Genomic DNA, 25,291 nt, shown 5'->3' with positions numbered 1-25,291 from the left:
TGGGAATGCAATTAGAATTTTCTTAACACTTCCTCTCAGGTGTAGAATAACTTTACAACAGTAATTCGCTGTTGTCTGCAGCCCATGCAGTTTAATTAGACTTTTTCTTTTCCACTGAACAAGTAATGCCTCAGAAATGATCTCCAAATTAGCTGCAATATGAAATATAATAAACCATTCCAAATGACACATGACGATGAGGGGCACATTTTACATAAATGGTGGATTGTGCGTTGGTGAAATTAAATTTTTATTCACCAGACCTGTGCGAATGTGCAATCTGAATTTAGCTGATTGAGGTTTAGTACTGTTTGGCTTTCATATGGATCTCTCACATCTGTGCAGGAAACAACAAGCTTTCCTGCGACCAGATGTCGGCATATGTGTTTTCCGTGATTCAGCAGCGCCTTTAAAGGCAAATAACCTGCCAGCTCCCCACTCAGGTGGCATTAATTTGTTGGAAACAAACAGACACACTAAAGATGAAGCAGGCCGCTCATCTCTGTGCACTACAAAACAGTGTGAGCGACTGTGGCTGTAAGAAGACCTGTAAAATAACACATGGCACCTGTAACACGACACTATTTAATGCAGACAACCTTTCCTGACACCCCAGCCCCCCTGATTATTTCAGCATGACACAATCTACAATTAAAACACTCCCTCTGAGCCTTAGCCAACCGTTTTGCGCCAAGGACATGCTTTCGCCTCCCCGGGGAGACATAACTTTCCCTGGAGGGATGTCACCCACTGATTTGAGTGGGTTTCTGCAGTGTGTGAGAGCACAGGCAGGCTTATGCAATCCACAACACCAGTGGCCCTTCTCGCATAAGCACACCAGATGATGCAAGTAGATGTGTGTGAACCCGACTTTATCAAAGTAAGTTGATGTTATTTGTGAGATTTCTTTGGCTTAATAATGCATGGACATGCTTTGATTAAAGGTGTCCTGTGGAGACTTGTAAACAAACAGGGATTTGGTTGCATTCAGCTATGCTCACCAAAATGCATTATATGTATCCTCAAGGCCTGAAAAACATGTTGAATGTATTTCCCACCCCATAAAACATCTGCAAGCCCTTTTTTTTCAGTCATTTGAAATCTGTTTTGTTTACATCAAAAGCGCTCTTCTTTGTGTCTATTTATGCAGCTACGTTATTATATTTTATGGTGTCATTTATACTCCTTTAACCCAATGATCATGTTGTGTATGTGAACCCCTGTGCTGCTGAGGCACAAGACAAAGACTATTTCGAATATTATACCACAAAAAAATTGTACTTGTCATAATGAGGTAACTTTAAAGCCATATTAATTGATTCTTGCGGCCATTAGGGTGCAGCAGAAATACATACACTTAACAAAAATATAAACGCAACACTTTTGTTTTTGCTCCCATTTTTTATGAGATGAACTCAAAGATCTAAAACTTTTTCCACATACACAATATCACCATTTCTCTCAAATATTGTTCACAAATCTGTCTAAATCTGTGATAGTGAGCACTTCTCCTTTGCTGAGATAATCCATTCCACCTCACAGGTGTGCCAGATCAAGATGCTGATTAGACACCATAATTAGTGCACAGGTGTGCCTTAATCTGCCCACAATAAAAGGCCACTCTGAAATGTGCAGTTTTGTTTTATTGGGGGGGTGTCCACTCCTCTTCAATGGCTGTGCAAAATTGCTGGATATTGCACTAATCATGGTGTCATGTTGCATTTATATTTTTGTTGAGTGTAGATGCATTAAAATAATTACTTGTTACTGGATTGCTTCAGTGATCTTTTCCTAAGATAAGCCAAGATAAGACTTTAATGATCATTTATAGTAAGAACCTTAGCTTTGTCTTTTGTCTCTTCATTGCAGGCGTAGGCTGTATATGAAAGATGATCGTAGCAACTGTGACTCTTTTAAAGTCTCATGTTTGGTGTTTGGATTTCGTCATCTTGGTGTTCTAAAATTGGACATGACAGTGGATCTGACTGAGGAGTTGTATGCCAATACAGTAGCAAGCCGCCACTCATAAGGTCCCACTGCACCACATATCCTGCTTTAATGCACTGTATTTTACTCTAAATTGGGTGTAATCTACAAAATAAACATTCTGTGTTCAAAAGCTCTTAAAACTAGCAACTACGACTAAATATTCATTAGGAAAATGTTTTCTAAGGAAAAAAAAATCTGATAAGAAAAATAATAATTTTCTCATTGACTTCTGAACAATTGGACTTTTTTCTGCCACCAGAGAAGTTGCCCCCTGTTGGTTCAGAACTCAAGACTGCGTCTGTTTTATTTAAAGTAGTGGTATCCTGAGCCAATCCATGTAATTTATTATTTTATACCTGTTAATACTACCGTAATTCCATTTTCCGAGATAATACACACTCCAAGTATTGTAGTTTAGCTGTAGTACCTGGTTGTGCCAGCAGATGGTTCTTTAAAACTGAAGCATCCAGAGGAGGTGGACAGCCCCATGTTGGCAAGCAGAGAGCGCTATGGGAATTTAGCTTGTAAAGGAGCACCATGACAAAGACTTCTATGAGGCTTACTGACTTCAAACAAGTTAACCTGAGATAGGACAGTCATCCTACACCCCAGTAGAATATCAAGCCCAGGATATCTCTAATATACAGAAAAATGCTTGCAGATCAACAAGCAAATGCTGTCCAGTAAAAAGAGAGTGGAAATTTTGCTCTGAAAAACTAAAACTGATTTATTTTAGTTAGTCAGTCTGACAAAGCCTAATTACAAATTCAGATTACTTTTAGAATCCATTTTCACACTGAATGAGGACAGTAGATTTTGTCTTGGCGTGCATTGTTGTTGTTAGGTTACCATTGTGGACTGGAGGAAGGACTGCAATATACTCTTATCTGAATCTAACCTTTAAATAGAAATATTTGTGCACTTGTGCAACAATACAAAGTATTTGATTCGACCACCTCGCTATACTACTTTACTGTTGTATCTCGCTAACTTTCCTGAGGTTAGAGTCAGTTCAGCAATTTTTATCAGATCTCATTTCTCTTCCAGTCGATCTAATCTTCACATAGAACGGCAACTGGGGACATTTCACTGAAATATCACCTCTCAAGCCATCTTGGGCAGTGGGAAGAAGCTGAGCTTTCACTGCGCAGTCTCAAATATCATCTTTGTGTGTTGCTGCAGTTGTCTGGCCAGACCGCCACTCTTCTCCCAAAACTTCAGACTTGATTAAACCGCAGAAAATATGTCAGTGTTATTCGAAACCTTTCTTTTTCCACTGTCAAGACTTGAGCCAAATGCCGGATAATCACAGCAGCCTGTTTTGATCACCATGATTTAATGCTTTTAAAACACTCTGTAATATTCAAGTGGAGTTTTAGTGGCACTGGCAGTAGCAAGGACCCTGCTGTGGAAAAACAGAACAGTTCTTAATTGGAGATTCTTAATTTCATCCAATGGATATCACTTCTCAATGCCTATAGAGCTAATGTGAACTGCCTCACTTTTTGTCTTCTTAGTGGAGTATAATGGCTCACTTTTCATTAGCTCAATTGTTTGACTAATGTTCACTTTTCCTCTCAATTGTCTTTGTTCTTCGCTGCTTTGAGAGCCATTTAGAAAGGGACTGCGTGGAAAAATAATCCAAAATATAAGTTCATTATAGCAATCTTTCGACTAGTCAGTCATTTTTTCCCATTGGAATTTAAACTGAGAATAGACTGGGACTACCTGCATAACATCACAGATCTCTGTGGGTTGCAGGCCTCAGGTCTGGTCAGGATTTTCTGAGTGGAAAGGTCTTTTGAAGAGGCTGTAGGTTACAACCTATGTCAGTTAACAGGACAGGTAGAGTCTTTGATCAGAGGCTGTGAGAGAAAGCAGGGCACTCACAGCTCACTTTGAATATATAATGTGATCCATATCCTATTGTAAATCTCTAATTATATGAAAAAATACATTATTAAATCAATTCTGTACACAACAAAGGTTATTTTCCAGAAGTAATCTGTAGAACAGTCAAATGAAACAGTGAAAGAGTAACTTATTATGTCACCTCCTTCTCGTCCAAAATTTGAAATGTATTTTTCTGCTGAATTACATTTGTGAAATATACATATACATTTCAAATCAACATATCTTTTCCATTTATGTTATTGCTTTACTGTCCCTCCTTTAACAGCCACCCAGTCATATATTAGAAGGCCCAGTACTTACCCTGGTAACCTCGACAGTGGAGGAGAACCTTCAAACACATTGTGAAAGGGTTTTATTGAACCAAACCATTATACTGTCCATGTAGCCACTTATTGTTTGGTGCCTAAACTTAACCAAAAAATGAATGAAAACAAGCCTCAAGTCTAAGAATAATGTTCCCACACTGGGCACAAACCGCAGTCTACTGGGAAAAGTCCTGCTGCTGACTTATGCCTTCATCCCCCCAAGTAGCTCCTTATGTGGACTGTATTTCTCTTTCAAGCTGAAAGGCTGCCCTACTAGGTCACAGCTTTACATTTGTGGGGAAAAAATACTTTTATCACAAAATCGAATTTCTTTTTGAAACGTAAAAAAGAAAGTCTAGTATGTATAGTATAGTGTAGGAACATGATTTCTGGGACACATACTGTACATTATAAATATGATTCCAAAAAAAAAATTAGCTGATCAACAGTGGTAGAAACATCCGCTACTAACTCCTGCAAAACCCCTTCCACCAGCATATCTGATTGACGGTGAAAGGGGTTAAAACAACACATGAGGCCACATAGATGGCCTTTGACCTTCCACCTTGGGACAGAATCTGGTCTGTGTTATGTACAGAAACTCTTTTTTGTACCACACCCCATCTAAATGAAGTCTGTGTGTGGGCTGTCGGCCTGCTCTGAGCACATATAGCCCTAAAATATAATCTGAGCAGTCTGCCACTGACAACTAGAATCCTCAAACAGAACAATGTGGGAAAGATCATCTGCAGTAGAATATAAAGTTCCTCAGATGAGGGACATGACTTTTTTCAGGGTTCTTGCAGTAAATGAGCATAAATGGAGCTATCATATGTGCTATCATAAGTCAATGAGGCTCATGCCAATGCATTCAGAAGGAAGGCTCAGTTTCTTCCTTACTTTGGAGGAATTGTTCACTTGTCCCTCTGTGAAGGACAGCTTGATAGCTTCATTGTGTTTCTCCTGCTTTAGAGGAAAAATCTGATTTAGTCCACTTGGACATTAGGTTTGTAGATATAGATGCCTGTCAGTAATTACACCTTTAGACATACCATGTGTTTCCTTAAAACCTGCAAAACAAGCAACTTTTCATTGCAAAACCTGTAGGCCATGTCCAATTAACTGACTCAAGGGCTTGGGGCAATAATGAAGTAGTGAGCCCAATTTCTTCAAATCACTTTGCACTGTGTATTGATTAATTTGTATTAGCTATTAGTTGGTGCTAATTTACGCACAACAATGATTAGGAATATGCATTAAATAGTCACAGTATAAGCTGAAATAATCAAAGTCTTCAACTAGATTTTAACTTGGGACACTCTCTACAATTCAGGGCCTTAATTAATTCTAATAGAGAACAGTTGGTATAATGGTATAGAGGTTTATGCACAATTACCAGACCGGTGAAGTACCCAAAGCCTTGAGCCTTTGGGATCCCTGAGAGTCTGTGGCCCTGGAGGAGATGGTGAGATGGTAATCTAGCTGCACCGCCAGGGGTAGCCATATTTATTGCATTTGAAAAGGGAACTAAAACAAAATTTAAACTATTTACCAAATGTTGGTTGTAAAAATCCTTCACAGTTTACAGATTTACTTAATATTTTGACTTGACCTGCCATACTCTGTAATCATGCATTTTGGGCACATTTATTTTTCATTTGACTCCTAAACTAAGCTGTTTAGATGATGTGGATAAACTACTGGCTCATGTAAACCTAATTGTTTCAAGTTTCAACAGTTACTTGGACAAGCGAAACATTATCATTTGAATGATGAAAACTATGAAAAGAACTTGTAGAAAACTGGATTGATTTTAACTGCAGCTGTTCAGTGAAATAAAATGATAAAATAGTGAACAAGCCCGGCTTCTCTTACATGGCACATTTCCTGCTGCTAACTCACAGGCTGATCTGACTATAGCAGCTCACTGTGAATGAGCTGTAGCGTTTCAGTGTCTTGCTCAAGGACATCCTTTACAGGAGTTATTACAGGAATCAAACCTCTAACACTCCATTATGGGCCGACAGTGTAATCACTGGGCAGACATGCTACTCAGACTGTAGCTGCACGTCGGATATAAAATTCTACCTGTAGAACAAGATGAAGTTACAGAAAGGGAACGAGCACGGCGAGGCAGGTTGCACATACAGCCAACTTTGGATTCTTTGCAATGATGTTTGCCTCGGGCCAGAATCCCCCCAAAAATACTTAATAACCATGACTCACTGAAACTTTCTCTCTGAAAGTGGCAGGATGAAACATCAGGCAGGCAGAAGCGAGGGAAGTTTTTATCGTATAGAAAACATTATCAATATTGATTGTCTCCCATGCTCAGAGATGCTACAAGGGTCTCATTTTCATGAAGCCAAGAGGATGAGGATGTGAGTGAGCAGAATATCTTCAAGAATGACTCATTCACAACTTAGGTTTTAAAGAAAAGCCCTTGTTCTGCAGCACAGAAACCTTTATTGTGTTATATTTTTTGCAAAACCTCGCATGATCAAAAATAATAATAGGCACTCCGAATACATTAAAGTGAAGTACATGCCACAGTTTTTTTGGACAAAGGAAGTACTTCACATGAACACTGACATGTGGAGGGCTTTCCATACAGAGAAAAAGCAGACGAGGAGCGATACGTTCTGCTATGCATTTATAAACACTCTGATTTTCTTGTTTGGATTCACTCCAAAGCCACATTTCTATTCTGTCCTAACATTACACTGTGTTTAAACTACAAGGTGAAGGAGGGTCACAATGTGTGTCTGTGGATCCAGCACAACCAGCAGAACACTAATCTCATCAATTTCCCAATGCAAATATTGGCTTAATAATCTTCTGTGCAGACACTTGTACACCATTCTCCTGCCAGCTCTCAAGGAACACATGGAGGCCTTGTACACGGACACTTCACAAAGCCAAAGCAAATTACATATTTATTTTCTCCTGTTACCATAGAGACATTATACTCAAGAGGAGACAGCAGGCTCATATGCAGTCTCAGGATGCAAATCCCTTCGTTAAGCTTTGCAATTGAAAATGCAAACACATTCAGTAACAACACGTTTCTTACACACTCACAAATGTGCATAAAACATTAGATATTGTTTGTAGTAGATGTTCTGCGTTTTTTATGTTATTTGAGCAATTTAAGACAGGCATCCACAATTTGCTAGATGGTGATTCAGTCAGTTGTTTCAGTGTTATCTGGTATTGTTTTCATATACATACTGGTGGTATTTTACACAGAGCAGCCAGCAATTTGTTCTTCTGTCTGCTCATATTTGTATTTTAGAAATGCCAAAATGTTATAAATGGATTTCCAGCAAGTACAACAAGACACAACAAGACAGGTCGCAGAAAGGTTGGTAATGGGGCAAGAAAAAAAGTGAGTACATTTCACACTCCTCGGCCAACAGAAGGGAGTGGCAACAGACATGGCTTCCTTAGCAGCAAATAAGCAGCACCAAACTTTGTGTGCCATACAGAAATAAAATGAGGAAAAGGCTCTATTTACAGGCAACCAAGCGACATGTACACACTGGAGAGCAATTTTTGTTTTGGAAATAACTACCCTGCCAATTTTTCCAAACTTTGATAAAGTGATGGTTAAAGAGCAGCCTTAATGGCAGCTGAAGAGACACAGTGCTGCAGGGTGTTTGAAAGACCGAGAACAGGAACATGTCATGTTCAATTTCAGATACAGACATGATAAAATGAGCATCCTTGATGTGAGAAAGCGCTCTCATATGGCTGCTGAATACAGAGCCATGCTGGTTGTCTGTTGTTTAAATGCAAAAAGATGTCACTTTTAAATTTGACGATAAAATGATTTGACTGTTAAACAGGATGTAAAATAGTTAAATGAAATTTAATAGACTTTGATGGATGTTATCATTTACAGGTGCAATGCTAAACTGTGGCACATGACATCACCAGAAGGCTAAACAGGCAGGTCTCTGAGTGTGAATGCCTGAAATAAATTGGGTATGAAACGCTTCCTATCATATCTTGGCACTCTTACATGAATTTTACCATCCTGGAAAATTACAGAATCATTTTTGTAGCAGTACAAGTGATTTACCTCAACTCACCTGTGCTATCGTCTAAAAAGTTTAGTGAGAATGGATGCTGTTCGACCACCTCAACACTTGAATAAGTCTTGAGAAGGATTTTTTTTTTTTTAAAGAAATGCGCCAAAAATCTGAAGTCAACCGAGGCATCTGACATCATGTGGCCAGTGACATTCGAAGATGTAAACACTGGTAAAAAATGAAACCCTCGGTCAGCCTTCTAGGTAGTTTGTGGCAGAGTCCCCAACAGATTGTGCTGGCGTTTTGTGTCTCAAAGGGGCAGAAATCTAATCAGCGACTTGGTACATCTGGTCAACATTAGCATTTAGTTTCTCAGGGTCAGTGGGTTAGCACTGTTCACACTGAGGCAGCCAGGATTGTGCCAGCAGATAATTAGATGAGGAGAAATTGTTCCCTCGTACACTTCTCCCGTTTTATTCTGCATCATTTTGATTAGAAGAGCACTCGGTCTTAGATATGTGTAAAATTACATCTACTGCATCATTTAACCACTCAGCGCTATATCTGCATAAAGGTGCTCCACACTGTTATGCAAACGGTTCTTTGCAAATTGCCAGCAAATGCAACGTGACCACACTCAGACAGCCCTCACTGTTTGCTCAGTGTACAGCTAATTCTTTAGCGGAGGTGTCACCGTCACACCAGTCAGTGGGGTTTATCTATAAATGAGCAAACAGAAGGGCAGATGATCTTTTTCATGCTGCGGTGAACAGATCACAGCGCAGAAGAACTGAATCCAGCTCTCTGGCTGAGCTTTGATTCTGTGCCACTGAAACAAAGCGCGACTCCTCCGTTCAGATCAAGAGCCACTTTTTTTTTTCCACTTTAGCTGCCAATGAGACACTCATGGAGAGGTTCGCCGGACTTAACTGGAGTGGAATTTGCTGTGCAAGTTTGAAGATCTGACAGCAGGGAGAAAACAATGGGCTCAACAGCTGCTCTAAGTCCAAGGCTGAACCTGCCAACTAGCCATATGTATAATTTTGTGCTGAGGTGAGTTGTTTAAGCAGTTTGAAGAGACTGTTTTAATTTCCCTTCCATGTATAAAACACACACACTGAATAAAATGAAGCTCTGCTGCCTCATAGGATATTGAGAAAGGTATACATGAATCTCTTTACTGCTGCTGTGTGGGACATTGTATGGCCTTGACCATCCAGCACCATCTCCCCTGCAAACACTCTCCTCTCTCACTTTCATCTCTCCTCACTGGGTGGGTAAGGAGCAGCTCTGCCTGCCACTGTGCACTTCCCTCTGAAAGAGCCATTCATTGCTGCCGGCAGAGGGACCTCAGCTCAGAGGGCTTCGGCTTCTCTACCTCCTCCTTTTGGCAACCGCTTTCAGTGCAAACATTCTCAGGTAAATGCACTCACACATTCAGCTGGGCACAGGCTGAAAGGCAAAGAAAGAAATGCATTAGATATGAAATCGACAGATGTTGCCTCAGACCTTGGACCAGGGTCGGACCATGGCAAATTTTTTCCTCCAATGTATTGAGTTTCTTCCCAGAAAAGGAAGGTTTCACTCCAATGAGTGGCATGTGCACTGTGAGTGAATAGAAAGAGAAAAGAAGATCTGATGTGGAGTTACTTAAAAAACTTTTTGCCAGGGAGCAGGTTAAAGTTTAAATTAGTTCAGTTTAACTTGGAGGCATTAACACATCAGCCTGCCGTGCTTTGATTTATGCAAAGGGAAGCGTCAGACAGGGACAGTGAATCTGATTCCTTCTGTGCATCTCTGACAGAGGAGAGCAGGAGGGCGGAAACAGGAACAAACAGAGTGATTTGCAGTGTCACTTACCTCCATGACCGGGGCTGGGGAGGCAGAGCAGCAGGGTCAGGAAGGCACCAAACGAGGACCGAATGCAGGTCTCAATATTTCTTTGCTGAAAGTTAAGTCCTCCAGTCTCACGTTAAAGACACTCATTCAGAAGGGCTGAATGAGTTTCCAGTTTTGGGACCTGCTACAGGATACTCCTCTATGTGAGGGGCAGGGCTGGGGAGGGACCATTAGAGGAGCCCTCTTCCAACCTTCCCTCTTCTCCAGCACACTCTCACACACACATCTTCAAAAGCTGGAAAAATCATATCCCTCCTCTCCTGCTGACCTGGTATTTACACATTCACTAGTGAAGATCTGTGAATTCACTCGTGTGTGAAAAAGAACCACATTCACATACACGCATACTGTAAATACATTCACATACATCAGTTTACATGCTTCTTCCACAACAACACTGTCTGTATCAGTGTCTCAGCTGTGCCATTCCTGGATATGTAGGACTCCCTCCTTTTGTCTGACTCTATAATTGGAGTGGCCTTTGAGACCAGCAGCTGCCGTCTGCAAGGATAAACCTTTTACCTTTAATTAAAGACAATCAGGTTGCCCAACTCTCTTGGTGCTTTTCTTCCTAGCCTTTCCCTTGATCATTGTCTCCTTCTTTATGTTTTTGTTCACAAACCTGCTCCCGCAGCTATTAAGCTCACACTTTAGCGCAGAGTAGAGGTGGGTTGTGTTGGATTTGCATTCACTCTCGCTTCTCTATTATTAGGCAGGTACAATGGAAAAGTTTTACTCCACAAGTTATCTAAGGCACTCAGAAAAGGCTTAATCGTGGCAAGTGCTGTCGTTGATTGTTCTCCACTTGGCTTTTGCTTTCATTTTCGTAATGAACATGCATACGCACCTCACAAGGATTAGTATTTTCTGGCTGGATGCTAAGATTAAACCTCAAGTTCACTCTCAAAGCCTGAACGTTCAATTTCACCTGTCTCACAGTCAGCTGGTTGGCAAATTATTCCTTGTCTTACTGACAGCTAAAATGGGAATGCAATTAGAATTTTCATAGCACTTCCTCTCAGGTGTAGAATAACTTTACAACAGTAATTCTCTGTCATCTGCAGCCATGCAGTTTAATTAGACTTTTTCTGTTCAACTGAACAAGCATGCCTCAGAAATGATCTCAATTTAGCTGGCATATGAAATATAATAAACTATTCCAAATGACACGTGACGATGAGGGGCACATTTTACATAAATGGATGGTTGTGTGTTGGTGAAATTTCATTTTTTTCCCCCGCCAGACCTGTGTGAATGCACAATCTGAATTTAGCATATTGAGTTTTAGTACTTTTTGGCTTTCATATGGATCTCTCACATCTGTGCAGGAAACAACAAGCTCTCCTGCGACCAGATGTCGGCATATGTGTTTTCCGTGATTCAGCAGCGCCTTTAAAGGCAAATAACCTGCCAGCTCCCCACTCAGGTGCATTCATTGTTGGAAATAAACAGACACACTAAAGATGAAGCAGGCCGCTCATGTCTGTACACTACAAAACGGTGTGAGCGACTGTGGCTGTAAGAAGACCTGTAAAATAACACATGGACCTGTAACACGACACTGTTTATTGCAGGCAACCTTTCCTGACATCCCAGCCTCCTGATTATTTCAGCATGACACAAGCTACAATTAAAACGCTCCCTCTGAGCCTTAGCCAACCATTTTGCGCCAATGAATGCTTTCGCCTCCCGGGGAGCCATAACTTTCCCTGGAGGGATGTCACCACTGATTTGAGTGGGCTTCTGCAGTGTGTGAGAGCACAGGCAGGCTTATGCAATCCACAACACCAGTGGCCCTTATAGATAAGACACCAGATGATGCAAGTAGATGTTGTGAACCCGTCTTTATCAAAGCAAGTTGATGCTATTCATGAGATTTTCTTTGGCTTAATAATGCATGGACATGCTTTGATTAAGGTGTCCTGTGGAGACTTGTAACAAACAGGGTTTTGTTTACATTCAGCTATGCTCACCAAAAATACATTATATGTATCCTCAAGGCCTAAAAAACATGTTGAATGTATTTCCCACCCCATAAAACATCTGCAAGCCTTTTTTGAGTCGTTTGAAATCTGTTTTGTTTACATCAAAGGCGCTCTTCTTTGTGTCTATTTATGCGGCTGCGTTATTATATTTTATGGTGTCATTTATACTCCTTTAACCCAGTGATCATGTTGTGCATGTGACTCCTTGTGCTGCTGAATACAAGACAAAGACTATTTCAAATATTATACCACAAAAAATTCTACTTGTCATAATGAGGAAACTTTAAAGCCATATTAGTTGATTGTTTTGACCATTAGGGTGCAGCAGAATGCATAGATACATTAAAATAATTACTTGTTGCTGGAATGCTTCAGTGATCTTTTCTAAGATAAGACAAGATAAGACTTTAAACGATCATTTATAGTGAGAACCTTAGCTTTATCTACTGTCTCTTCACTGCAGGCATAGACTGTATATGAAAATGGTCGTAGCAACTGTGACGTCACTCGACTACTGTATTAAAGCCTCATGTTTGGTATTAAGATTCTGTCATCTTGGTGTTCTAAAATTGGACATAACAGTGGATCTGACTGAGGAGGACACTCCAGTTCTCAGTGTCCTCATTGGCATACAACTGCCAATACACCCTATTAGCGGTTGTATGCCGATACAGTAGCAGCTGCCAATCACAAGGTACCACTGCACCAATATACCCTGCTTTAATGTACTGTATTTTTACTCTAAATTGGGCATAATTTACAAAACAACATACTGTGTTCAAAAGCTCTTCAAACCAGCATCTACGACCAAAACTCATTAGGAAAAATTTTCGTAAGGTAAAAAAAAACAAACAAAAAAAACAGATCTCAAATCGCAGCCTAGATGCGGCATGCCGACATTCTTTCTCCACAGTTGCTTTGTCTATATTAGGCAAGAGAAGCGGGGCGACAATTTGATTAAAGCCTCCAGCCCTGGCTTGTTCCTAACTGACCAAGCCAGCTCCAGATGTTGGAGTGGAAACCTGAGGCTTTTCCTAACACGTCTCAGACGAATCAGCCCAACTCTGGAAACATTTCCCATGATTCACTCTGCTTTTCCAGTGCCTTTTGTTGCCCCACTGGCTACATCGGCATGATTCCGCTGATAGGGACATGTGAGTACACGCAGAGCAGACCGCGCAACAAAGCAAGCATTGTTCCTCAATCTAATATAGACATTAATTTAAATCACATGATGCTGTATGATAACAAGATCTGATGATATTGCCAGTTGATAACATTCACGATAAACAAGAAGCAGAGCTTTTCCTGGGCACTAAACTGAATGAGTTGTACCATAAAAGCCCTTTGGGGGAAGAATTTTGTTATTCCTTTGTCCTTTTCATTTATTTTCGATGGATAAGAGAAACAATGGCAACCAGACCAGAATGGATTCCTCTTCACTCAAATGATAAAACAGACTATGTAAAAAAAAAAAAGTCAAAAAAGGAAAAACCCACAGAGGCTGCTCGTATCGAGACATCTGGTCATGCATAATTCCTGCTTATTGAAAACTTGGCAGTTCTGTGATGATGAGAATTTTCTCTGGAGTTTTCATTTTGGGCACTAAACTCCCCAGCAGCTCTTATCAAAAATAAACACACAGCTCCGTCGCTGCAGCGGGGAGCGACTATAAGCCTGTCTTTCTCAGGGTCATAACACACTTTGATTAGAAATGTTCCACTTCAGGTCTTGGCCCCACTGTGGTCCTGCAAGGTGTCCTAATGCACAGGACTCTATCCTTGTAGTACCTCCAGTATTTCTCTTTGTGTTATTATGCTGAGCTTTTGGGGTCTTAATTACCTATATATATATTCTTTATATTACTAGTCAATGTGTTTGATAATCAGCATAATCTAATTCTTATTCACATCCTGCTGCCTGATACGCCACAACAACAACAACACAAAAAAAACCCCCGAGTCAAATCTAATCGATGCCATTTCCCAGTAGGTTGTAAGCTTTAGGTCAAGGACATCCATTTAATAGGATTTCATCTGTCCACTGCTGGATTTTTCAGACCACCACTCTGGTCCTTCCTGAAATACCTTAACAGCTATTGGACTGACTGCCACGAAAGGTCCCCGAAAGTATTAAACCTATGAACATGACTCTTAGTGGTCCCCTGACTTTACTTTTAAACCCTCACACAGGTCAAAATATCTGCCAAACTATGACTACAATGACTTTACCATCAGCCTCAGTTGGGCTTGTCAACTCTCACAAAACACGCCTCACACTCTGCCTCACACACATGTCATGCTAAACAAGAGGAAGCCTTGATCCGCTATGAGGAATATAGATTTGTAGGTAAAATACTTGTTTTTGAGACGGTATTTCAACATATTTTTTTTTACATTTAGAGCATAGAAATTGGTTCATAGAGGTATCTTGAGCGACAAAAAGAACAATGAGCCCCGCTAAACTTGGTATGTCCCCCACAGAGTCCTGATCTCGACATCACAGAGTCTGTGTGGGATTACATGAAAGACAGAAAACACTGAGAAGATCTTTTTTTCTCAAAACAACTGTGGCAAGACCTCCAAGATGCATGGATCAACCTACCTGCCAAGTACCTTAAAAACATTGCATGTATTAAGGAGAGCTGACGCTGTTCTACAGGCAAAATAGTGCCCACACCAGACAGTTACTTGATTTATTTACTTTTTTGGTTTACAACAGGTTGTCATTGAAGGCTTCTGGGACATTTTTAAATGACTATTTTTATTTGAGAGTAAGAGCGTGACAAGTGTCTGTTTTCTAGTTTGTTATTGTAAATATGTTTAGCTTTGTTTCCTATATTTGTTCTCACAGTGTTTATATTAGAGGAATTCTTGCACGCATGAGTGCATTCCCATATAAACCACATTACCTTACCAATAGCTGAATAACGTGACAGAATGTGAAAGAAAAGCACATTTTACTGTAACATATGTACCCTTTATTACCAAGTTTTTTAGTGATGAGGAAATCATCAGTCAAGTTTTTTTTTTTTTTTTTTTAAAAAGACACATTAGAAGTAAGGTATGTCCATTTTTGGATTTGCTGTTGCGTTGTAAAACTTCATGCTTCAACTTTTATTCCAAGATATCTCTTTTTTTCAGCAACCTCTGCTGGTATCTGTTGGGGCTGTTTTGCACAATTCTGGTGAAAAACTCCTAAATTATCTGTATAACTTGTTTGTACACTGTTCAACGTTCACCGATGCAGTGGCTGCTGCTGTAAGTAAGACTGTGCCCTTAGAATTGCCTAAAATTGCATGGCACCAAAGTAATAACAACAATTTGAAATCCCAAATTGCCAATTACAGACCTGAAATCTGGGTGTACAACCAGCCATTACTAAACTCCTGCAAAACCCCCTTCCACCAGCTTATCTGATTGACGTGAAAGGGGTTAAAACAACACATGAGGCCACCATAAGATGGCCTTTGACCTTCCACCTTGGGACAGAATCTGGGTCTGTGTTTATGTACAGAAACTCTTTTGTGTACACACCCCGTGCTAAATGAGGTCTGTGTGTGGGCTGTCTGCCTGCTCTGGGCACATATAGCCCAAGAATATAATCTGAGCAGTCTGCCATTGACAACTAGAAACCTCAAACAGAGCAATGTGGGTAAGATCATCTGCCAGGAGAATATAAAGTCCTCAAGATGAGGGACATGACTTTTCTCAGGTTTTTGCAGCACAATGAGCATAAACGGAGCTATCATATGTGCTTTTAAAGTCAATGAGTGCTCAATGCCAATGTATTCAGAAGGAAGGCTCAGTTTCTTCCTTACTTTGGAGGAATTGTTCACTTGTCACCTGTGTGAAGGACAGCTTGATAGCTTCATTGTGTTTCTCCTGCTTTAAAGGACTTTAGGTTTGTAGATATAGATTTCTGTCAGTAATTGCACCTTTAGACATACCATGTGTTTGCTTAAAACCTGCAAGATAAGCAAAAACCCATAGGCCATGTCCAATTAACTGACTGAAGGGCCTTGGGGCAATCATGAAGTCGTGAGCCCAATTTCTTTAAATCGCTGTGCACTGTGTATGGATTAATTTATATTAGTAATTAGTTTGTGCTAATTTAAGCACAGCAATGATTAGGAATATGCATTAAATAGTCACAGTATAAGCTGAAATAATCAAAGTCTTCAACTAGATTTTAACTTGGGACACTCTCTACAATTCAGGGCCTTAATTAATTCTAATAGTGAACAGTTGGTAGAATGGTGTAGAGGTTTATGCACGATTACCATACCGGTGAATTACCCAAAGCCTCGAGCCTTTGGGATTCCTGAGAGTCTGTGGCCCTGGAGGAGATGGTGAGATGGTAAATCTAGCTGCACCCCAGGGGTAGCCATATTTATTGCATTTGGAAAGGGAACTAAAATAAAAAGAAATTCAACTATTTACCAAATGTTGGCTGTAAAAATCCTTCACAGTTTGCAGATTTACTTAATATTTTGACTTTGACCTGCCATACTCTGTAATCATGCATTTTAGGGCACATTTATTTTTCATTTGACTTCTAAACTAAGCTGTTTAGATAATGTGGATAAACTACTGGCGCATGTAAACCTAATTGTTTCAAGATTTCAACAGTTACTTGGACAAGTGAAATGTTATCATTTGAATGATGAAAACAATGAAATGAACTTGTAGAAAACTGGCATGATCCTATAATTGTAGCTGTTCAGTGAAATAAATGATCAAATAGTGAACACGCCCAGCTGCTTCTCTTTTGTGTGGTACATTTCCTGCTGCTAGCTCACAGGCTGATCTGACTATAGCAGCTCACTGTGAATGAGCTGTAGTGCTTCAGTGTCTTGCTCAAGGACACCCTTGACAGGAGTTATTGCTGTTACAGGAATCAAACCTGGAACATCTCCATTATGGGCCCGAATCACTGGGCAGACATGCTACTCAGACTGTAGCTGCACGTCGGATATAAAATTCTACCTGTAGAAACAAGATGAAGTTACAGAAAGGAAACAAGCACGGCGAGGCAGGTTGCACATACAGCCAACTTTGGATTCTTGCAATGATGTTTGCCTCGGGCCAGAATCCCCCCCAAAATACTTAATAAACCATGACTCCCTGAAACTTTCTCTCTGAAAATGGCAGGATGAAACATCAGGCAGGCAGAAGCGAGGAAGGTTATATCATACGAGAAACATTATCAATATTGATTGTCTCCCATGCTCAGAGATGCTATAAGGGTCTCATTTTCATGAAGCCAAGAGGATGAGCATGTGAGTGAGCAGAATATCTTCAAGAATGACTCATTCACAACTCAGGTTTTAAAAGAAATGCCCTTGTTCTGCAGCACAGAAGCCTTTATCGTGTTATTTTTATTTTTTTTTTGCAAAACCTTGTGTGATCTATAATAATAATTGGCACTCCTTGTACATTCAAGTGAAGTACATGCCACAGTTTTTTTGGACCAAAAAAGCACTTCACATGAACGCTGACATGTGGCGGGCTTTCCGTGCAAAGAGAAAGCAGACGAGGAGCGATGCATTCTGCTATGCATTTCTAAACACTCTGATTTTCTTGTTTGGACTCACTCCAAAAGCCACATTTCCATTCTGTCCTAACATTACGTTGTGTTTAAACTACAAGGTGAGGGGAGGGTCACAATGTGTGTCTGTGGAACTAGCACAACCAGCAGAACACTAATCTCATCAATTTCCCAATGCAAATATTGGACTTAATAATCTTCTGTGCAGACACTTGTACACCATTCACCCTGCCAGCTCTCAAGGAACACATGGAGGCCTTGTACGCGGACACTTCACAAAGCCAAAGCAAATTCCATATTTATTTTCTCCTGTTACCATAGAGACATTATACTCAAGAGGAGATAGCAGGCTCGTACGCAGTCTCCGGATGCAAATCCCTTCGTTAAGCTTTGCAATTGAAAATGCAAACACATTCAGTAACGACACATTTCTTAAACACTCAAAATGTGCATAAAACATGAGATATTGTTTGAAGTGGATGCTCTGCTGTTTTATATGTTATTTGAGCAATTTAAGACAAGCATCCACAATTTGCTGGATGGTGATTCAACCAGTTGTTTCAGTGTTATCTGGCATTGTTTTCGTATACGTGTTGGTGGTATTTTACACAGAGCAGCCGGCAATTTGTTCTTCTGTCCGCTCATATTTGTGTTTTAGAAATGCCAACATGTTATAAATGGACTTCCAGCAAGTATAACGACAACAAACAAGAAAGCTTGCAGAAAGGTTGGTAATGGGGCAAGAAAAAAGTCATTCAATTTTCGCACTCCTCGGCTAAACAGAAGGGAGTGGCAACAGACATGGCTTCCATAGGAGCCAGTAAGCAGCACCAAACTTTGTGTGCCAGACAGAAATAAAACGAGGAAAAAAGGCTCTATTATCAGGCCAACCAAGCAACATGCGCGCACTGGAGAGCAATTTATGTTTTGGAAATATCTACCCTGCCAATTTTTCCAAACTTTGATAAAGTGATGGCTAAAGAGCAGCCTTAATGGCTGCTGAAAAGACAGTGCTGCAGGGTGTTTGAAAGACCGAGAACAGGAACATGTCATGTCCAATTTCAGATACAGACATGATAAAATGAGCATCCCTTGATGTGAGAAAGCGCTCTCATATGGCTGCTGAATACAGAGCCATGCTGGTTGTCTGTTTAAATGCCAAAAAAAGATGTCACTTTTAAATTTGATGATAAAATGACATTGACTGTTAAACAGGATGTAAAATAGTTAAATGGAATTTAATAGACTTTGATGGATGTTATTATTTACAGGTGCAATGCTAAACTGTGGCGCATGGCATCACCAGAAGGCTAAACAGGTCTCTGAGTGTGAATGCCCGAAATAAATTGAATATGAAATGCTTCCTATCATATCTTGGGATTCTTACGTGAATATTACCGTCCTGAGAAAATGACAGGATGATTTTTGTGGCAGCACAAGTGGTTTACCTCAACTCACCTGTGCTATTGTGTAAAAAGTTTAGTGAGAGTGGATGCAGTTCTACCACCTCAACACTAGGAAAAGCTCCTGAGAAGGGTTTTTTTTGGTGAAGAAATGTGTTAAAAATCTGAAGTAAACTGAGGCATCTGGACATCATGTGGCCCATGACATCTGAAGATGTAAACAGTGGTAAAAAAATGAAACCCTCGGAAAGCCTTCTAGGTAGTTTGTGGCAGAGTCCCCCAACAGATTGTGGCAGGCGTTTTGTGCCGCAAAGGGGGGCCAAAATCTAATCAGCGACTTGGTACATCTGGTCAACATTAGCATTTAGTTCTCCAGGGTCAGTGGGTGAGTACTGTTCACACTGAGGCAGCCAGGATTGTGCCAGCAGATAATTAGATGAGGAGAAATTGTTCCCTCGTACACTGCTCCTGTTTTATTCTGCCATCATTTTGATTAGAAGAGCACTCGGTCTTAGATATGTGTAAAATTACATCTACTGCATCATTTAACCAGTCAGCGCTATATCTGCATAAAGGTGCTCCACACTGTTATGCAAACGGTTCCTTGCAAATTGCCAGCAAATGCAACATGACCACACTTAGACAGCACTCACTGTTTGCTCAGTGTACAGCTAATTCTTTAGCGGAGGTGTCACCGTCACGCCAGTCAGTGGGGTTTATCTATAAATGAGCAAACAGAAGGGCAGATGACTCTTTTCATGCTTGCGGTGAACAGATCACAGTGCAGAAGAACTGAATCCAGTTCCCTGGCTGAGCTTTGATTCTGTGCCACTGAAACAAAGCGCGACTCCTCCGTTCAGATCAAGAGCCACTTTTTTTTTTTTTTTCACTTTAGCTGCCAATGAGACACTCATGGAGAGGTTCGCCCAGACTTAATTGGAGTGGAATTTGCAGTGCAAGTTTGAAGATCTGACAGCAGGGAGAAAACAATGGGCTCAACAGCTGCTCTAAGTCCAAGGCTGAACCTGCCAACTCGCCATATGTATAATTTTGTGCTGAGGTGAGTTGTTTAAGCTGTTTGAAGAGACTGTTTTAATTTCCCTTCCATGTATATACCACACACACTGAATAAAATGAAACTCTGCTGCCTCGTAGGATATTGAGAAAGGTATACATGAATCTCTTTACTGCTGCTGTGTGGGGCCATTGTATGGGCCTTTACCATCCAGCAGCCATCTCCCCTACAAACACTCTCCCTCTCTCACTTTCATCTCTCCTCACTGGAGGGGTAAGGAGCAGCTCTGCCTGCCACTGTGCACTTCCCTCTGAAAGAGCCATTCATTGCTGCCGGCAGAGGGACCTCAGCTCAGAGGGCTTCGGCTTCTCTACCTCCTGCCTTTTGGCAACACGCTTTCAGTGCAAACATTCTCAAGGTAAATGCACTCACACATTCAGCCGGGCACAGGCTGAAAGGCAAAGAAAAGAAATGCATTAGATGTGAAATCGACAGATGTTGCCTCAGACCTTGGACCAGGGTCAGACCATGGCAAATTTTTACCCCCAATGTACTGAGTTTCATCCCAGAAAAGGAAGGTTTCACTCCAATGAGTGGCATGTGCACCGTGAGAGTGAATGAGAAAGAGGAAAGAAGATCTGATGTGGAGTTACTTGAAAACTTTTTGCCCAGTGCAGCAGGTTAAAGTTTAAATTAGTTCAGTTTAACTTGGAGGCATTAACACATCAGCCTGCCATGCTTTGATTTATGCAAACGGGAAGCGCCAGACAGGGACAGTGATCTGATCTCCTCCCGTGCATCTCTGACAGAGGGGAGCAGGAGGGGGGAAACAGGACACTGACAGAGTGATTTGCAGTGGCACTTACCTCCATGACCGGGGCTGGGGAGGCAGAGCAGCAGGGTCAGGAAGGCACCAACGAGGACCGAATGCAGGGCTCTCATATTTTCTTTGCTGAAAGTTAAGTCCTCCAGTCTCATGTTAAAGACACTCCATTCAGAAGAGACTGAATGAGTTTCCAGTTTTGGGACCTGCTACAGGATACTCCTCTATGTGAAGGGGCAGGGCTGGGGAGGGACCATTAGAGGGACGCCCTCTTCCAACCTTCCCTCTTCTCCAGCACACTCTCTCTCACACACATATCTTCATAAACTGGAAAAATCATATGCCTCCTCTCCCTGCTGATCTGGCACTTACACATTGACTAGTGCTAGATCTGTAGATTCACTCTTGTGTGTGAAAAAGAAATCACATTCACATACTGTAAATACATTCACATACGTCAGTTTACTTGCTTCTTCCTACAACAACACTGTATCAGTGTCTCAGCTGTGCCACTCCTGGATATGTAGGACTCCCTCCTTTTGTCTGACTCTATAATTGGAGTGGCCTTTGGAGAACAGCAGCTGCCGTCTGCAAGGATAAACCTTTTACTTTTAATTAAAGACAAATCAGGTTGCCCAACTCTCTTGGTACTTTATCTTCCTAGCCTTTCCCTTGATCAATGTCTCCTTCTTTATGTTTTTGTTCAACAAACCTGCTCCCGCAGCTAATTAAGCTCACACTTTAGTGCGGAGTAGAGGTGGGTTGTGTTGCATTTGCATTCACTCTCGCTCCTCTATTGATAGGCAGGGACAATGGAAAAGTTTTCCTCTGCAAGTTATCTAAGGCACTCAAAGAAAGGCTTTAATCGTGGCAAGTGCTGTCGTTGATTGTTCTCCACTTGGCTTTTGCTTTCATTTTTGGTAATGAACATGCATACACGCCTCACAAGGATTAGTATTTTCTGGTTGGATGCTAAGATTAAACCTCAAGTTCACTCTCAAAGCCTGAACGTTCAATTTCACCTGTCTCACAGTCAGCTGCTTGGCAAATTATTCCTTGTTCTTACTGACAGCTAAAATGGGAATGCAATTAGAATTTTCTTAACACTTCCTCTCAGGTGTAGAATAACTTTACAACAGTAATTCGCTGTTGTCTGCAGCCCATGCAGTTTAATTAGACTTTTTCTTTTCCACTGAACAAGCAATGCCTCAGAAATGATCTCCAAATTAGCTGCAATATGAAATATAATAAACCATTCCAAATGACACATGACGATGAGGGGCACATTTTACATAAATGGTGGATTGTGCGTTGGTGAAATTAAATTTTTATTCACCAGACCTGTGCGAATGTGCAATCTGAATTTAGCTGATTGAGGTTTAGTACTGTTTGGCTTTCATATGGATCTCTCACATCTGTGCAGGAAACAACAAGCTTTCCTGCGACCAGATGTCGGCATATGTGTTTTCCGTGATTCAGCAGCGCCTTTAAAGGCAAATAACCTGCCAGCTCCCCACTCAGGTGGCATTAATTTGTTGGAAACAAACAGACACACTAAAGATGAAGCAGGCCGCTCATCTCTGTGCACTACAAAACAGTGTGAGCGACTGTGGCTGTAAGAAGACCTGTAAAATAACACATGGCACCTGTAACACGACACTATTTAATGCAGGCAACCTTTCCTGACACCCCAGCCTCCCTGATTATTTCAGCATGACACAATCTACAATTAAAACACTCCCTCTGAGCCTTAGCCAACCGTTTTGCGCCAATGACATGCTTTCGCCTCCCCGGGGAGACATAACTTTCCCTGGAGGGATGTCACCCACTGATTTGAGTGGGTTTCTGCAGTGTGTGAGAGCACAGGCAGGCTTATGCAATCCACAACACCAGTGGCCCTTCTAGCATAAGCACACCAGATGATGCAAGTAGATGTGTGTGAACCCGACTTTATCAAAGTAAGTTGATGTTATTTGTGAGATTTCTTTGGCTTAATAATGCATGGACATGCTTTGATTAAAGGTGTCCTGTGGAGACTTGTAAACAAACAGGGATTTGGTTGCATTCAGCTATGCTCACCAAAATGCATTATATGTATCCTCAAGGCCTGAAAAACATGTTGAATGTATTTCCCACCCCATAAAACATCTGCAAGCCCTTTTTTTCAGTCATTTGAAATCTGTTTTGTTTACATCAAAAGCGCTCTTCTTTGTGTCTATTTATGCAGCTACGTTATTATATTTTATGGTGTCATTTATACTCCTTTAACCCAATGATCATGTTGTGTATGTGAACCCCTGTGCTGCTGAGGCACAAGACAAAGACTATTTCGAATATTATACCACAAAAAAATTGTACTTGTCATAATGAGGTAACTTTAAAGCCATATTAATTGATTCTTGCGGCCATTAGGGTGCAGCAGAAATACATACACTTAACAAAAATATAAACGCAACACTTTTGTTTTTGCTCCCATTTTTTATGAGATGAACTCAAAGATCTAAAACTTTTTCCACATACACAATATCACCATTTCTCTCAAATATTGTTCACAAATCTGTCTAAATCTGTGATAGTGAGCACTTCTCCTTTGCTGAGATAATCCATTCCACCTCACAGGTGTGCCAGATCAAGATGCTGATTAGACACCATAATTAGTGCACAGGTGTGCCTTAATCTGCCCACAATAAAAGGCCACTCTGAAATGTGCAGTTTTGTTTTATTGGGGGGGTGTCCACTCCTCTTCAATGGCTGTGCAAAATTGCTGGATATTGCACTAATCATGGTGTCATGTTGCATTTATATTTTTGTTGAGTGTAGATGCATTAAAATAATTACTTGTTACTGGATTGCTTCAGTGATCTTTTCCTAAGATAAGCCAAGATAAGACTTTAATGATCATTTATAGTAAGAACCTTAGCTTTGTCTTTTGTCTCTTCATTGCAGGCGTAGGCTGTATATGAAAGATGATCGTAGCAACTGTGACTCTTTTAAAGTCTCATGTTTGGTGTTTGGATTTCGTCATCTTGGTGTTCTAAAATTGGACATGACAGTGGATCTGACTGAGGAGTTGTATGCCAATACAGTAGCAAGCCGCCACTCATAAGGTCCCACTGCACCACATATCCTGCTTTAATGCACTGTATTTTACTCTAAATTGGGTGTAATCTACAAAATAAACATTCTGTGTTCAAAAGCTCTTAAAACTAGCAACTACGACTAAATATTCATTAGGAAAATGTTTTCTAAGGAAAAAAAAAATCAGATAAGAAAAATAATAATTTTCTCATTGACTTCTGAACAATTGGACTTTTTTCTGCCACCAGAGAAGTTGCCCCCTGTTGGTCCAGAACTCAAGACTGCGTCTGTTTTATTTAAAGTAGTGGTATCCTGAGCCAATCCATGTAATTTATTATTTTATACCTGTTAATACTACCGTAATTCCATTTTCCGAGATAATACACACTCCAAGTATTGTAGTTTAGCTGTAGTACCTGGTTGTGCCAGCAGATGGTTCTTTAAAACTGAAGCATCCAGAGGAGGTGGACAGCCCCATGTTGGCAAGCAGAGAGCGCTATGGGAATTTAGCTTGTAAAGGAGCACCATGACAAAGACTTCTATGAGGCTTACTGACTTCAAACAAGTTAACCTGAGATAGGACAGTCATCCTACACCCCAGTAGAATATCAAGCCCAGGATATCTCTAATATACAGAAAAATGCTTGCAGATCAACAAGCAAATGCTGTCCAGTAAAAAGAGAGTGGAAATTTTGCTCTGAAAAAACTAAAACTGATTTATTTTAGTTAGTCAGTCTGACAAAGCCTAATTACAAATTCAGATTACTTTTAGAATCCATTTTCACACTGAATGAGGACAGTAGATTTTGTCTTGGCGTGCATTGTTGTTGTTAGGTTACCATTGTGGACTGGAGGAAGGACTGCAATATACTCTTATCTGAATCTAACCTTTAAATAGAAATATTTGTGCACTTGTGCAACAATACAAAGTATTTGATTCGACCACCTCGCTATACTACTTTACTGTTGTATCTCGCTAACTTTCCTGAGGTTAGAGTCAGTTCAGCAATTTTTATCAGATCTCATTTCTCTTCCAGTCGATCTAATCTTCACATAGAACGGCAACTGGGGACATTTCACTGAAATATCACCTCTCAAGCCATCTTGGGCAGTGGGAAGAAGCTGAGCTTTCACTGCGCAGTCTCAAATATCATCTTTGTGTGTTGCTGCAGTTGTCTGGCCAGACCGCCACTCTTCTCCCAAAACTTCAGACTTGATTAAACCGCAGAAAATATGTCAGTGTTATTCGAAACCTTTCTTTTTCCACTGTCAAGACTTGAGCCAAATGCCGGATAA

The 25,291-nt window shown here is 40.7% G+C and overlaps 1 protein-coding gene across 1 annotated transcript in view; it reads right to left on the bottom strand.

Moving 5' to 3' along the window:
* The window catches only part of cspg4 (chondroitin sulfate proteoglycan 4), a 97,304-nt gene extending 76,198 nt beyond the window's left edge, over positions 1–21,106 (bottom strand). The window contains exon 1 of the mRNA XM_051951750.1: positions 20,961–21,106. Coding sequence (XP_051807710.1) covers positions 20,961–21,072 — 112 coding nt within the window. The 5' untranslated portion in view covers positions 21,073–21,106. The remainder of the gene's footprint in view (positions 1–20,960) is intronic.
* Between the last annotated feature and the right edge of the window lie 4,185 nt (positions 21,107–25,291).

The sequence above is a fragment of the Acanthochromis polyacanthus genome, chromosome 8, assembly GCF_021347895.1.
Source record: "Acanthochromis polyacanthus isolate Apoly-LR-REF ecotype Palm Island chromosome 8, KAUST_Apoly_ChrSc, whole genome shotgun sequence".
NCBI classification, from domain to species: Eukaryota; Metazoa; Chordata; class Actinopteri; family Pomacentridae; genus Acanthochromis; species Acanthochromis polyacanthus.
Note: the sequence above shows the minus strand (reverse complement) of the source record. Positions and strands in the feature narration are given on the sequence as shown.